Here is a 12,729-nt window from a genome sequence, read left to right on the forward strand (position 1 = left end):
ATTTGGACTCATCAGACCAAAGCACAGATTTCCACTGGTCTAATGTCCATTCCTTGTGTTCTTTAGCCCAAACAAGTCTCTTCTGCTTGTTGCCTGTCCTTAGCAGTGATTTCCTAGCAGCTATTTTACCATGAAGGCCTGCTGCACAAAGTCTCCTCTTAACAGTTGTTGAAGAGATGTGTCTGCTGCTAGAACTCTGTGTGGGATTGACCTGGTCTCTAATCTGAGCTGCTGTTAACCTGTGATTTCTGAGGCTGGTGACTCGGATAAACTTATCCTCAGAAGCAGAGGTGACTCTTGGTCTTCCTTTCCTGCGGCGGTCCTCATGTGAGCCAGTTTCTTTGCAGCGCTTGATGGTTTTTGCAACTGCACTTGGGGACACATTCAAAGTTTGCCCAATTTTTCGGACTGACTGACCTTCATTTCTTAAAGTAATCATGGCCACTCGTTTTTCCTTACTTAGCTGCTTTATTCTTGCCATAATACAAATTCTAACAGTCTATTCAGTAGGACTATCAGCTGTGTATCCACCTGACTTCTTCACACCACAACTGATGGTCCCAACCCCATTTATAAGGCAAGAAATCCCACTTATTAAACCTGACAGGGCACACCTGTGAAGTGAAAACTATTTCCGGTGACTACCTCTTGAAGCTCATCAAGAGAATGCCAAGAGTGTGCAAAGCAGTCATCAAACAAAAGGTGGCTATTTTGAAGAACCTAGAATATAAGACATATTTTCAGTTGTTTCACACTTTTTTGTTAAGTATATAATCCCACATGTGTTAATTCATAGTTTTGATGCCTTCAGTGTGAATGCACAATTTTCAAAGTCATGAAAATACAGAAAAATCTTTAAATGAGAAGGTGTGTCCAAACTTTTGGTCTGTACTGTATATACTTTTTTAGAGTTATTACAATTGTGTAATCTTAATTAGCAGGTTTGGTTGGAGACATTAGGGAATGTAGAATAACTGACACTGGACACACATGGTAAAACTGCGGTAGGACATTTATTGTGTTTTGCACATAAATTTATAACATTTAGATGGATTCAGACGAATCCTCCTACAAAACGTAATTAACAAAGACATTACTACAGGACTGTATGAGAAAGTGATTTATTCTAAAAGAAATGCTATTGCCAAAAATGAGAGGATTCAGGCACCATGGCTGGATACTTCAGGCCTCGCCTCCAGCGTGTTAGTGCGAGACGGGGTCTTCGTCCCTGGAGCTTCTCTACTTGATATAATGAGACTCACTGATCTTGTTGCTATACAGAGTGTTTGAGTAAAATAGAAACTGCCTAAATACGAGGACCTTGACTGATCTAGATGTCACTGTATAAAGAACTATGGAGATAGCGCTATTCTTGTGTATAGAATGTGATGTCGCTGTAGCCCTAATATTTCCATACATGAGGTCTCTGTATAGATAATCTTACCCAAGCATTATAAATTTTAGTTTAATTGGAATGGAAAACATCAGATGTTCCAATAAAGAAGGAATGGATCGTACATGGAAATAGTAATTTTCAATATGAACATGTTTATTATTGTAGTATAGAAAAGTTAAAAACTTTGTTCACACACGGAGATTGTGATTGAAAGAGACTGATGAATGGCAGGTCGCTGAGATTGGGCAATAGGAAGAAGAGGGAGGAGGAAATATTGGGTATTTTTGGGAGATTTAAGGGGAGGTACTGAAATGCTCTTGTCCATATAGTGAATATATAAACATGGAACTGTGAAATATTCAAAGGAATATTGCATATAATTTGGTTTTTAGATAACAGATGTATTGTATATTATAAACTTTATATGTTTTAATTCAACTGTAAGTTCTAACTTAATTTCTTGTTTACTTCGTCGTTACTTTGACTCGTTGTTATGTGTTTTCTTGTACAGTTTGTCAAAAATATATGATTTATACCTGTATGAGTTTTAATTTGTGGTCAACAAATATGATTTTCAAGTAAAACATTTCCCACCTTCTAGGTATGATACTGGATTCTCCCTTTGTGAGATATTTGATGTTTAGTAAGACTCCTTTTGTTGGAAAAACATTTTCCACATTCTGAACATAAAAATGGCTTCTCCCCTGTGTGAGTTCTCTGATGTGTAACAAGATGTGATTTATTTGCAAAACATTTCTCACATTCTGAACATAAAAATGGCTTCTCTCCTGTGTGAGTTCTCTGATGTCTAACAAGACTTTTTGTATCTACAAAACATTTTCCACATTCTGAACATGAACATGGCTTCTCCCCTGTGTGAGTTCTCTGATGTATAACAAGACATGATTTATGTGCAAAACATTTCCCACATTCTAAACATGAAAATGGCTTCTCTCCTGTGTGAGTTCTCTGATGTTTAACAAGATGTGATTTAATTGCAAAACATTTTCCACATTCTAAACATGAAAATGGCCTCTCTCCAGTGTGAGTTCTCTGATGTTTAACAAGATGTGATTTCATTGCAAAACATTTCCCACATTCTAAACATGAAAATGGCTTCTCCCCTGTGTGAATTCTCTGATGTGTAATAAGACTTTTTTTATCTACAAAACATTTTCCACATTCTGAACATGAACATGGTTTCTCTCCTGTGTGAGTTCTGAGATGTGTAACAAGACATGATTTACTTGCAAAACAATTCCCACATTCTAAACATGAAAATGGCTTCTCTCCTGTGTGAGTTCTCTGATGTTTAACAAGACTTTTTTTATCTATAAAACATTTCCCACATTCTGAACATGGAAATGGCTTCTCTCCTGTGTGAATTTTCAGATGATTAACAAGATCTGATTTATATCCAAAACATTTACCACATTCTGAACATAAATATGGCTTCACCCCTGTGTGAATTTTCTGATGTTTAAAAAGACTTGATTCATATGGAAAACATTTACCACATTCTGAACATGAAAATAGCTCCTTCACTGTGTGAATTTTCTGATGTCTAATAAGAGATGATTTCTGGCTAAAATATTTCCCACATTCTGAACAAAAAAATGGCTTCTCCCCTGTGTGAATTCTGTGATGGGCAACTAGTTTTGACTTAATTGCAAAAAGTTTCCCACATTCTGAACATGAATATGGCATCCCCTCTGCGTGAACTATTTTTTGTCTATCAAGCTCTAATTTTGGGTTAAAATATTTCCAACGCTCTGAAGAAGAAAATCTTTTCTCCTCTATGTTAGTTTTTGGATGTGTAACAAAAGACTGTATTTCTGGAATAGTGGAATAGACGTCAGTTATATATTGAGTGATATCAAGGTCATCTGATTTAAAAATTGAAGATGTCAGTTGTCCCTTTGGTCTCTTGGTGCAGTCACCTGCCAAGAATAAAGATTATTTTTGAATAAATGAATCTGAATTATAATTTTATAATATTTATAAAATACCCAAAGAAATTGCAAGTTATGTAGCAAAATTATGTTATTTACCAAGACAAAAACTGTTAACAATTTAACAGTAGACCTTGAAAAGCAACATGGCTTCCGTGAACCAATCCAGAAAAATCTGTGCTCCCCAAGCCAAATATTTCCCTGAATCCTGCTGTGTGCCCAAATACTGTTACTACCATTTTAGCATTTCTGTAGTAGGAAGAAGCCACTTAAAAATTTATTGTGGTCATGTCTCTTGAAGCACAAGCTTAAGCACAAAATGGCATATATGCAATTTTCTCTCTCCAGCATCCACTGTGTGCTAGTTTCCAGAGATTACCTGTGGAGTCAAAATAATCGCTACTCCTAAAGATGAATTCCATGAGGGTAATAAAGTTACTTTATAAGGTTTTCTACTGTTCTGTTTTACTGCAGTTCTGTCTGTAGCAAATGTCACCCCAGCCAGTTTTCATGGACCATACTGTAATCATGCCAACCTTATTTCCCTCTTGGAATTAAATGTAGCTGATGGTTAAGGGTGGATGTGAGCACCTCTGCCCAACCAGGCGGCTGATCCCAAGAGACGTAGAACAATAAGCCACATGTTTGGTTTTGCCACATATGGCACGACAAAGAATGTTATGTGGGCCGCGGAGCTGACTGGGAGACGCCGCTCCCTTCTTTCTATATTCAAATGTATTCGCGTCTTTTAGACACGAATACATTTGAACACTGCGGTACTAGGACAGGAGCAGCGCAGCACTCATTAGTCCCCGCCCCGACATGCATTGGCGTGATGAGGTCAGCATGCTACTGACCTCATCACAGTGCTGCTGGAGCCAGGCCGCAGAGGTGGCGAGGAATCGACGGGCACTGGTAAGCGTTCCAGGAGGAGCCAAAGGTGAAATGTGTTTGTTTTGTGTTACTTTCCAGGGAACATTATGGATCAATGGGGGACATTATGGGGCAATTAAGGGGAGGTGGGGCATAGTATAGTGTACGGTGAAGAGGGACTTTATGCAGAGAGGTAGTGTGGGGAGATATTATTGAAAAGTGCAGTTTGGGGGGGGGCGGCATTATGGAGAGCAGCAGTGTGAGGGAACATTAAGGAGAGGGGCTGTGTGGGGAAGATATTATGGAGAGGGGCAATGTGGGAGGAGACATTATGGAGAGGGGCAGTGTGTGGAGGACATTACGGAAAGAGGTGCAGTGTGGGAGTGGGGTATATTATTGAGAGGGGAGAATTATGATTATGAAGAGGGTAAGTTTGGGGGGAGGACAATATGGAGAAGGGCAGTGAAGGGGGGATATTTTGTGCAAGATGGTGCAGGAAGGACAGTGAGAGAGCAATTATATATTTAGGGGTGCAGATTTAGAGATATTTATGTGGCAGAATAATTATTCCTTTATTTCTAAGGGCACCGTGTTGAGAAGTGCTGCTGCAGACGGAGAAGATGGAAATCTGCAGAGACGAGTTCATGGCGTGAAATCTCATCATGGCATCTGTACTACATGGTGACAAAAAGGATGGGAATAAGTTGAATCAGAGAAGATGTCACCTATAAGGTACCTGGATGTAAATGTTGGTAATCCTGCCTGAGTCTAAACAGTAATGTGGCTCCTGTATGGTACGCAGTCTGATGATGGCTGGTAACAACAACTCGTAGCATATTTTTATCATTGTTAAGGATATACTGGGAATTGTAGGTTCAAGCAATATAACTATATATGGGACTGACCTGCCATTACAATTGACCACTGTACTAAGCTTGGTGCTGCATGCATGTACTGATGGTGGTTCAGGGGCTGCATAGATGCACTGATGGTGGTTCTGGCACTGCATTCATGTACTGACGGTGGTTCTGACGCCAAATACATGTGCTGATGGTGGTTCTGATCTTGTACACAAGTAACAATCCATAATGTGCTTCATAGCTATGTTAAAACTTAAAAATCCTCAAAACTTAGAGATCTGAGATTATGAGGAGAATATGGCAAGTTTCTGTTGCAAAAACTCAATTTAAGTTAGCGTGTCATACTGATTTTTTTTTGGAGCAGAACTTGGTTCTTGTGATATATTAATGTTCTGATGGTGATTCTAGTGGTGTATTAATGTAAGTATCCCATTAACATTTTTGGTGGACCTTGGGATTGGATCAGTATTGCAATGTGGCCCAAGGAGCAAAATATGTTGTGCACCCCAGAATTAGAGTATGTGACATGTTAGTACTTGGTAATTCAAACTATTGTAGGGGACATTATTTTCTGTTTGATGAATTTCTTTAAGAAATATTAGACATTTAAAGAGAACCTATCAAAATAGTGCACTAAACCGGAGTTGCACTCATTTATGATGGACTATTGGAGCTACTATAAGTCCTGACTAGAAAGGTATAAAAAGTATTAGTTCTCCCTATTTTAGAAGAGATTGTGCTGTAGTTTTCATTCCTTAGGATTGAAAACATCATGAAATTCATGACATGGAGTCATTAGAGCCATCAACCACACACAGCTTAGAGATGTATCATGGCATAGGTGTTCTGTGTTTTAGTGTAGATTATAGTGAACTTCTTTGAAGTTAGACAGATCTTTTCTCACAAAAATTGAAAAGTCAGGATAAAGGGAAACTCTGCTGTTACTGTACAGAAATTCAAAATTGGCCAAGATTATTACATTTAATTTATCTACCAATAAGGGGGAATTTTTATTTTCTGGCATTGCAGATTCAACAATGGATGGCTCCAGTACAATTTCTTATATAAAGGCTTAAACTAATAGGGACAGTTTTGGGCGGAGGAGCATGCAGTGGTATAGTGGCAGAATGGTGACTATTAATTGTGATATGGTCAGGCTACACTGCCGATAAAGAAGTGACCGGCAGTGACTGAGGAGAATCTGACTTCTCTGCACTCAGTGGTTACTACTCACCTGGGTAATTATCTGTAGGAATCTCCACTTTACACCACTCACCACCCCTCACATATGTCTCTGTAGTATTAATATGGGTCAGATCTTTACCCTGAAACAAATACTGCAAAAGTCACAGACAGAAGTAGAAGTCACATCTATGATCAGCTCTAATCTAGCCATCTCCACCATTCATTACACAAGTATAAAACAGATAATAAATAATATAACAAGACTGAACACAAGACCTTCCCAGCCGTCTACACATCATAGGGGAGATCTCATGACACCTTCTCTCCACCTACCTGATGATCCTGAGGAACATTGGGATCTTCTTGTTTACAGTCCTGTGGAAGAAAAGGACGAGGACATCTCTCTGGTGTTGTCCTCTTACTGGATATAACTGGAGGGAACACATACAGGGACTGAATTCATTCTTTACATATAGATGATTATAGGCTGTGTGTATTTAGCCCTGCCTATTACCTGGTGATGTGAGGGGCTGGGGAACCTCCATCACAATGTCCTTGTACAGATCTTTGTGTCCTTCTAAATACTCCAACTCCTCCATAGAAAAATAGACAGCGACATCCTGACACTTTATAGGAACCTGACACATACAATGATACAGTCATCCCCCCGATCCTTTCATAGTGTTACTGTATAATGTCCCAGCATTCCCAGCAGTGTCACCTCTCCAGTCAGCAGCTCAATCATCTTGTAGGTGAGTTCTAGGATCTTCTGGTTATTGATGTCCTCATGTATCAGGGGTTGAGGTGGAGGCCCCGTGATTGGGCTCAGGGGTCTTCCCCATCCCTCAAGCACATGGGCATGACAATGCTCACTAGAGTTCTTCTTCACTACTGTGTAACCCTTGTTATGGAGAGACACATTAATAAATCTCACTACAGACATTTCCAGAGTCCTCACCTCTCCAGTTCTGTCCATCTGTTATTCCCATAGATAAGAATGATGTAATGTAATATCATCAGAATCTCTCACCTCTCCAGTCAGCCGGAAGAGGATATCTAGGGTGAGGTGTAATATCCTCTCTGCCATCTTCTCCTTGTCCATATCCATCCTTGACGGATCAATCAGGAAAATTCTCTTATATAGAAGATCTCCACTGAGAGGATCCAATATTGTAAGGACCTAAATGGTAAGAAGATGACGATGTAACATCATAAAGATCTCGTGTTATAACACAATTATAGGCGATAATAAGGAGAATATATGAAGAGATAGAACGTGTTGTAAGGTGGCTGTTAGACACCTATTGGTTGGAAGATAAACTTGAAGCAATGCTTTAGTGCATATAGGACTAAAAGGGGTTAATCAGCCATGACAGGTTGATTAAGAGCAGCTGAACCGGCTGCTCACTATATCCTCCACCCCTGGGTGTGATTCACTGGGTAAACCGAGAGCTATTTGTCTTACACAGGCTGGACATATGAAGGCTGCAGGTCTCCTGAAATTAATGTCCTTTGCTAAAGGACATAGAAGCTGGACTCTAAGCCAGGTGGGCTAACCAGCACTATTGTGTGGACTTGTTACTTTATGTTTTATCTTGTGCCAGACAAAGGCTGTATTTAAGTTTTTTGTAGACAAGGAGAACTGCAATAAACCAGCCGGACTTTATATAGAAACGGTTCCTGTGTCTACCTCTTTAAGAAGCCTAGTGAGTTGACCTGCCACAGTGTAGAAGTTATATTCTCAGATCGGAAAAACTGGGATGTCAAAAACATCACCCACTTGCAGCAATCTTGACTTGGATGTGACTGTAAAGGGGGACTCTGTTTCTCACAATAATTATTCCATTCATCTACCACAAAAGGCTGAAAATGAGCTAAGCACTCCCCACAGTCATCTCACACATCCACACCACACTTCTCGCAGCCACCACTCGCCATTTTGATAGGCCACCAAGACGCCTGCCCTGGTTGGCACACTAGCTCACACACACAGCTAACTTTTCAAGGCACCCGATAGGTACTTCTTGCACTCTGGCATACACTGGGTTAAAAAAACAAGGTATACTTTTCCTCTTTGATGTGGGTGTGCTTAGAACAGCAAGGAATAAACTTATTAAACTTTACTTTTATATATTAAAGTACAGTGCTTAATAAATGACAATATTTACACACAATGAAAAAAACAGTACAAAAAAAACGGGTTAAATACAGAAACGTCTTATGGATTCAGATCTTTACTCTGAAACAAATACTGTAACAGTCACAGACAGATGGAGAAGTCACATCTATGATAAACTCTAATCCTGCCATCTCCACCGTTCTCATTACTCAAGTATAAAACATATAACACTGGTGGAAAAAAATTGATTTTTTACTTACTGTAAAATCTGTTTCTTTCTTCATTGAGGGACACAGAACCATGGGATAGTCTGCTGCCACCTGGATTCTGACACTATTATTGCAATTTGTGATGATACAGCCTATATTCTTAATAAACCAGATGTTTAGATTTGTTAATCCAAGAGAAATACACTATTGTGTTTCTGTTGACTTGTGAATGTATGTGTATTTATGTGCCTGGTCAATAAGAACAAACCAGTATTTGTATAACCCTGATTGTTGTCTCCTCTTTGATTCTAGAACAATGAATGTTTGCTAATTATGTTGATTAACCTTTGTGGACCCTGTGGCTTATTGACTCACCAGACAGGAGGACAAACTAAGCAAATTCATTAAATGCTCAATGAGACCTGAGTGAGCCCTGCACCTTTACCTCAAACCCCGACCTGTGACTGATGACCTTTATATGTAAATAGAAAAAGGGGTTTTCTACCCTGCTGAAAAGAGACTTAAAAACATAGAATCAAGGAGAAGCAAGAGGACACTCAGACTCTGTCACACCATCACCTTAGAAGGATGGCTTTACCCAAAGAGACACAGATTTGGATTCTACATGATTCTAGTCTAAGGGTATATAGCACTGACTGGAAAGATACGGCTCTGCTCCATTAACCATCAAAGAGCCCATGGATACATTTGGGGAGACGAGGTTGGGACGATGAAGTCACCTGGCCCCATGGATATGCTGTTTGGGGTTGCCAGGAGGGACCCACCGGTCGCCTGGAACTCATGGAGACATTTGGAGAAGCCAGATTGAGACCCACTGGTCATCTGGCCCCATGTAAACTCTCGGAGAGGCCAGGGTGGGACCCTCGGGTCTCCTGGCCTTGTACCTCGATGGACTGCTAGGTTCCTAAGCTTGCCGCTACCTTCTCTTTGTGGGGGCCCGCCAGAAGCGGGGGGCCACTGGTTGAGGTCGTTGGCCTTGGAAATCCCAAAGTCGCAGGTGAGACTGTGTAATGTTGTACCATCTTGGGTATTTGCTGGGATTGCTCCATGTGTTTATTGTCCGCTTTGTGGTTCAATAAAGTGTTGGCACACTGTTTTACCCTCACCCTCTGTTGTCTGAGTAGTGATACGCCCGCGGAAGACCGCGGGTCTTCACACAATTAAATAAAATTGGCTCTCCTCGCCTGCTGGAGCCAGGCTTCCTCAGATTAGTGAGAAAGCAGTAGGAGGCAAAAATAATTAAGGCAAGAAGAAACATAACTGTACGCCCAACTGGGCAACCAAGAGAGGGAGCAGTGTCCACCAATGAAGACTATGAGAAACAGATTTTACGTAAAAAATCTATTTTTCTCGTTCGTCTTATTGGGGGACACAGAATCATGGGACTTCCTAAAGCTGTCTCTAGGGATATATTATAAAATATCATACAGTTACCATCTAGTCGAGCGCCGTAACTCAAGCGGGATTCTGGGCTACTGCCGCCTTCAGTACCTTCCTACCAAGACTTGCATCTGCCAAGGCAAAATGTGCACCCTGTAGAACTAACAAGGGAGGGATAAATTAAAATACCAATCATACAAATATACACTCACAGACTACAGAGAGAAACACCAGGGAGAAAAGGAAGGAAAACAAAATAGGAAAGGATGAGGACTTGCACACAGCCGAAATACCAAGCAGCAGTCACAGATCAACACTCCAAACGCCTCTAACCAAGAACCGACACCTCCACTCCACACCAGTGGAGTAAGTGAAACTAAAGCTGGCAATCCAGATTGCCAGAGGCGAGAATATATAGGATAGGGGAGTGGCCAATATTGAACAGCTGAGATCATCCAAGCAGGAAAGCTTCAGAGACGTTTAACCCCTGCACTGCTAAAAGAAAACTGTACCGTTTAATATGAAAGAGCAGTGCTTCTGATCAGGGCAGGAGTACGTGAAATCAGATCCTGCGGTCTTCTGGCCCCTCTCTGTCGCGGTAAACCCGAGACAGTAAACCCATTCTAAGAGGGCTCTCCGGAACCTCAGGCCCAGGTCTATCAGGGTGTGCAGCGTGAAAGGACCAGATCAACCTGACCGTATGGATATCAGATGCTGGTACCCACATTCTCTCTTCAGGATGGTAACCCTTCCAGTGTACCAGGTACTGAAAAGACCGACGAACCAAGCAAGAATCAACGATCTTAGCTATCTGAAACTCCAAATTCCCATTAACAATGACCGGAGATGGAAGTGATCGTTCAGAGGACACAACATATTTTTTGAGCAGAGACAGGTGAAACACATTATGAATCTTAAAAGTAGTTGACAAAGCAAGGCGGAATGCTACAGGGTTGACGACGGCCACAATCTTATAAGGAACTGGGACCCAGTTTCCAAGAAGGGACCTTTAACTTAATGTTTCTCAAGGACAACCACACCAAGTCACCAACATACAGGTCCAAACCCACCAAACGTCTCTGATCAGCCACACGCTTATGATTGGACCCTATCCTCTTCAAATTATTAAAAACCCCTTCCCACACAAACGTCATAGATGATGAAAACGGTATTTCTGAAGAACAATTCCTTAAAGAGCTGAACTGAGGATGAAACCCGTAGGCCGTGAAGAACAGGGACTTACCAGTAGACTCATGACAACAGTTATTCACCGCAAATTCAGCTAGAGGTAAGTAAGTAAAACACAGCAAAAAGGGCAACAGTGTTTACCTGCCCAGTTTTAGGACTAATACACTGCCAGGATGCAGCAAACCCTCATATTAACGATTGCGGCAACACAGCTGCAAAATACTGATGAAACAACCACTCCCAACCTACCAGTTCATGGAGGGGGTGATTACTTAGTATTGAAATTGAACACAAAAAAGGCTTGTATAGGGCGCTGTTCACACATGAGTAGTGCACAGCATCTGGCTTACATCCTATTAGTGACTCCCATACTATTCGATTAGGTGGGCTGTCCAGTACTATCTGAGTGAACCCCATGAGAACAGACACCCTAGTTTACAATGCCAACACTGATGGGCCTGGCTGCACCCTGGAATTAAAAAGTGCAAAAATTTTATATATAATATATGAGGTATTGGTCGATATTTTGGGCAAAATACGCAAGTTCGCAACCCAGGTCAAGGGTCCTCATACTTGCGAATCCTAACACTAAACTCATTAGTGTAGACTCATGACAACAGTTATTCACCGTAAATTCAGCTAGAGGTAAGCGAGTAACCCAATCTTCCTGATTCTCAGACACAAAACACCCAAGATAAGTCTCAAGGTTTCAGGTTAATGCGTTCAGTTTGCCCATTAGACTGTGGAAGAAAGGCTGAGGAAAACGACAGATGGATCCATAAAACAAGAGCAAAACGCTTTCCAAAATGTTAAAATAAATTGCACCCCCCAGTCAGAAACAATATTGGTAGGAATCTCATGTAATTTCACAATTTCTTTCTTGAAAATTTGCGTCAAGGGCTTGGCGTTGGGTAAGGCGAATAGCGCAATGAAATGAGACATCTTGTTTAACCTGTCCACTACCACCAAAATAACTGTATTACCTGCAGATAAGGGTAAATCAGTAATGAAATCTACTGATCAATGAGTCCAAAATCTAATGGGAATAGCCAATGGTTGGAGAGACCCAGATGGACGAGTATGAGGGGTCTTAGAGCGCGCACACACACTAAAGGCAGCTACAAATGATGAAGTGAGAGGAGGGGAACTGCAAATGATGGAGTGAGTGGTGGGATGGGGGACTGCAAATGATGAAGTGAGAGGGAGACAACTAATGATGAAGTGAGGGGGTCTGAAAATGATAAAGTGAGGGAGGACTACAAATGAGGGGGGAGGGGGGCTGCAAATAAAGCGAGGAGCTGCCTGTCACAGTTGTGTCAGATGTAGCAGACAGTCATTCTGCAGCTGGTTGCAAAAGGTCATTTTGTTTGGCATTACAGACGCCTTCTTAAATCTGTCTTACATTAGGACCCAGCGGCTACCTCCCTCTTGCTCTGATTGACACCCTGGCCTGGGTGTTTAAATACTTTCAGTTTGCTGCAGGGAGGCGCCGGTGATATTCACATGTTCCCTTGTGAAGACTTGGAGCTATTGCAGTCTGCTTACT

The 12,729-nt window shown here is 41.2% G+C and overlaps 1 protein-coding gene across 5 annotated transcripts in view; it reads right to left on the reverse strand.

Moving 5' to 3' along the window:
* Positions 1-1,449: 1,449 nt before the first annotated feature.
* Positions 1,450-12,729, reverse strand: part of LOC141271908 (uncharacterized) — a 44,876-nt gene continuing 33,596 nt past the window's right edge. For 2 of the 5 annotated variants that reach the window (XM_073682135.1, XM_073682139.1), the window contains 6 exons: positions 7,297-7,446; positions 6,988-7,167; positions 6,781-6,904; positions 6,600-6,697; positions 6,316-6,406; positions 1,450-3,336 (listed from right to left, as the gene is read on the reverse strand). In XM_073682135.1, coding sequence (XP_073538236.1) covers positions 1,994-3,336; positions 6,316-6,406; positions 6,600-6,697; positions 6,781-6,904; positions 6,988-7,167; positions 7,297-7,446 — 1,986 coding nt within the window. In that variant the 3' untranslated portion in view covers positions 1,450-1,993. Of the gene's footprint in view, positions 3,337-6,315; positions 6,407-6,599; positions 6,698-6,780; positions 6,905-6,987; positions 7,168-7,296; positions 7,447-8,645; positions 9,988-10,049; positions 10,131-12,729 lie in introns of those variants that run through there. The other 3 variants (XM_073682138.1, XM_073682136.1, XM_073682140.1) reach the window with 3 other exon arrangements.

Source organism: Phyllobates terribilis, unplaced genomic scaffold (genome assembly GCF_046119375.1).
Source record: "Phyllobates terribilis strain yellow unplaced genomic scaffold, ASM4611937v1 Scaffold_5__5_contigs__length_657084704, whole genome shotgun sequence".
In the NCBI taxonomy this organism is placed as follows: Eukaryota; Metazoa; Chordata; class Amphibia; order Anura; family Dendrobatidae; genus Phyllobates; species Phyllobates terribilis.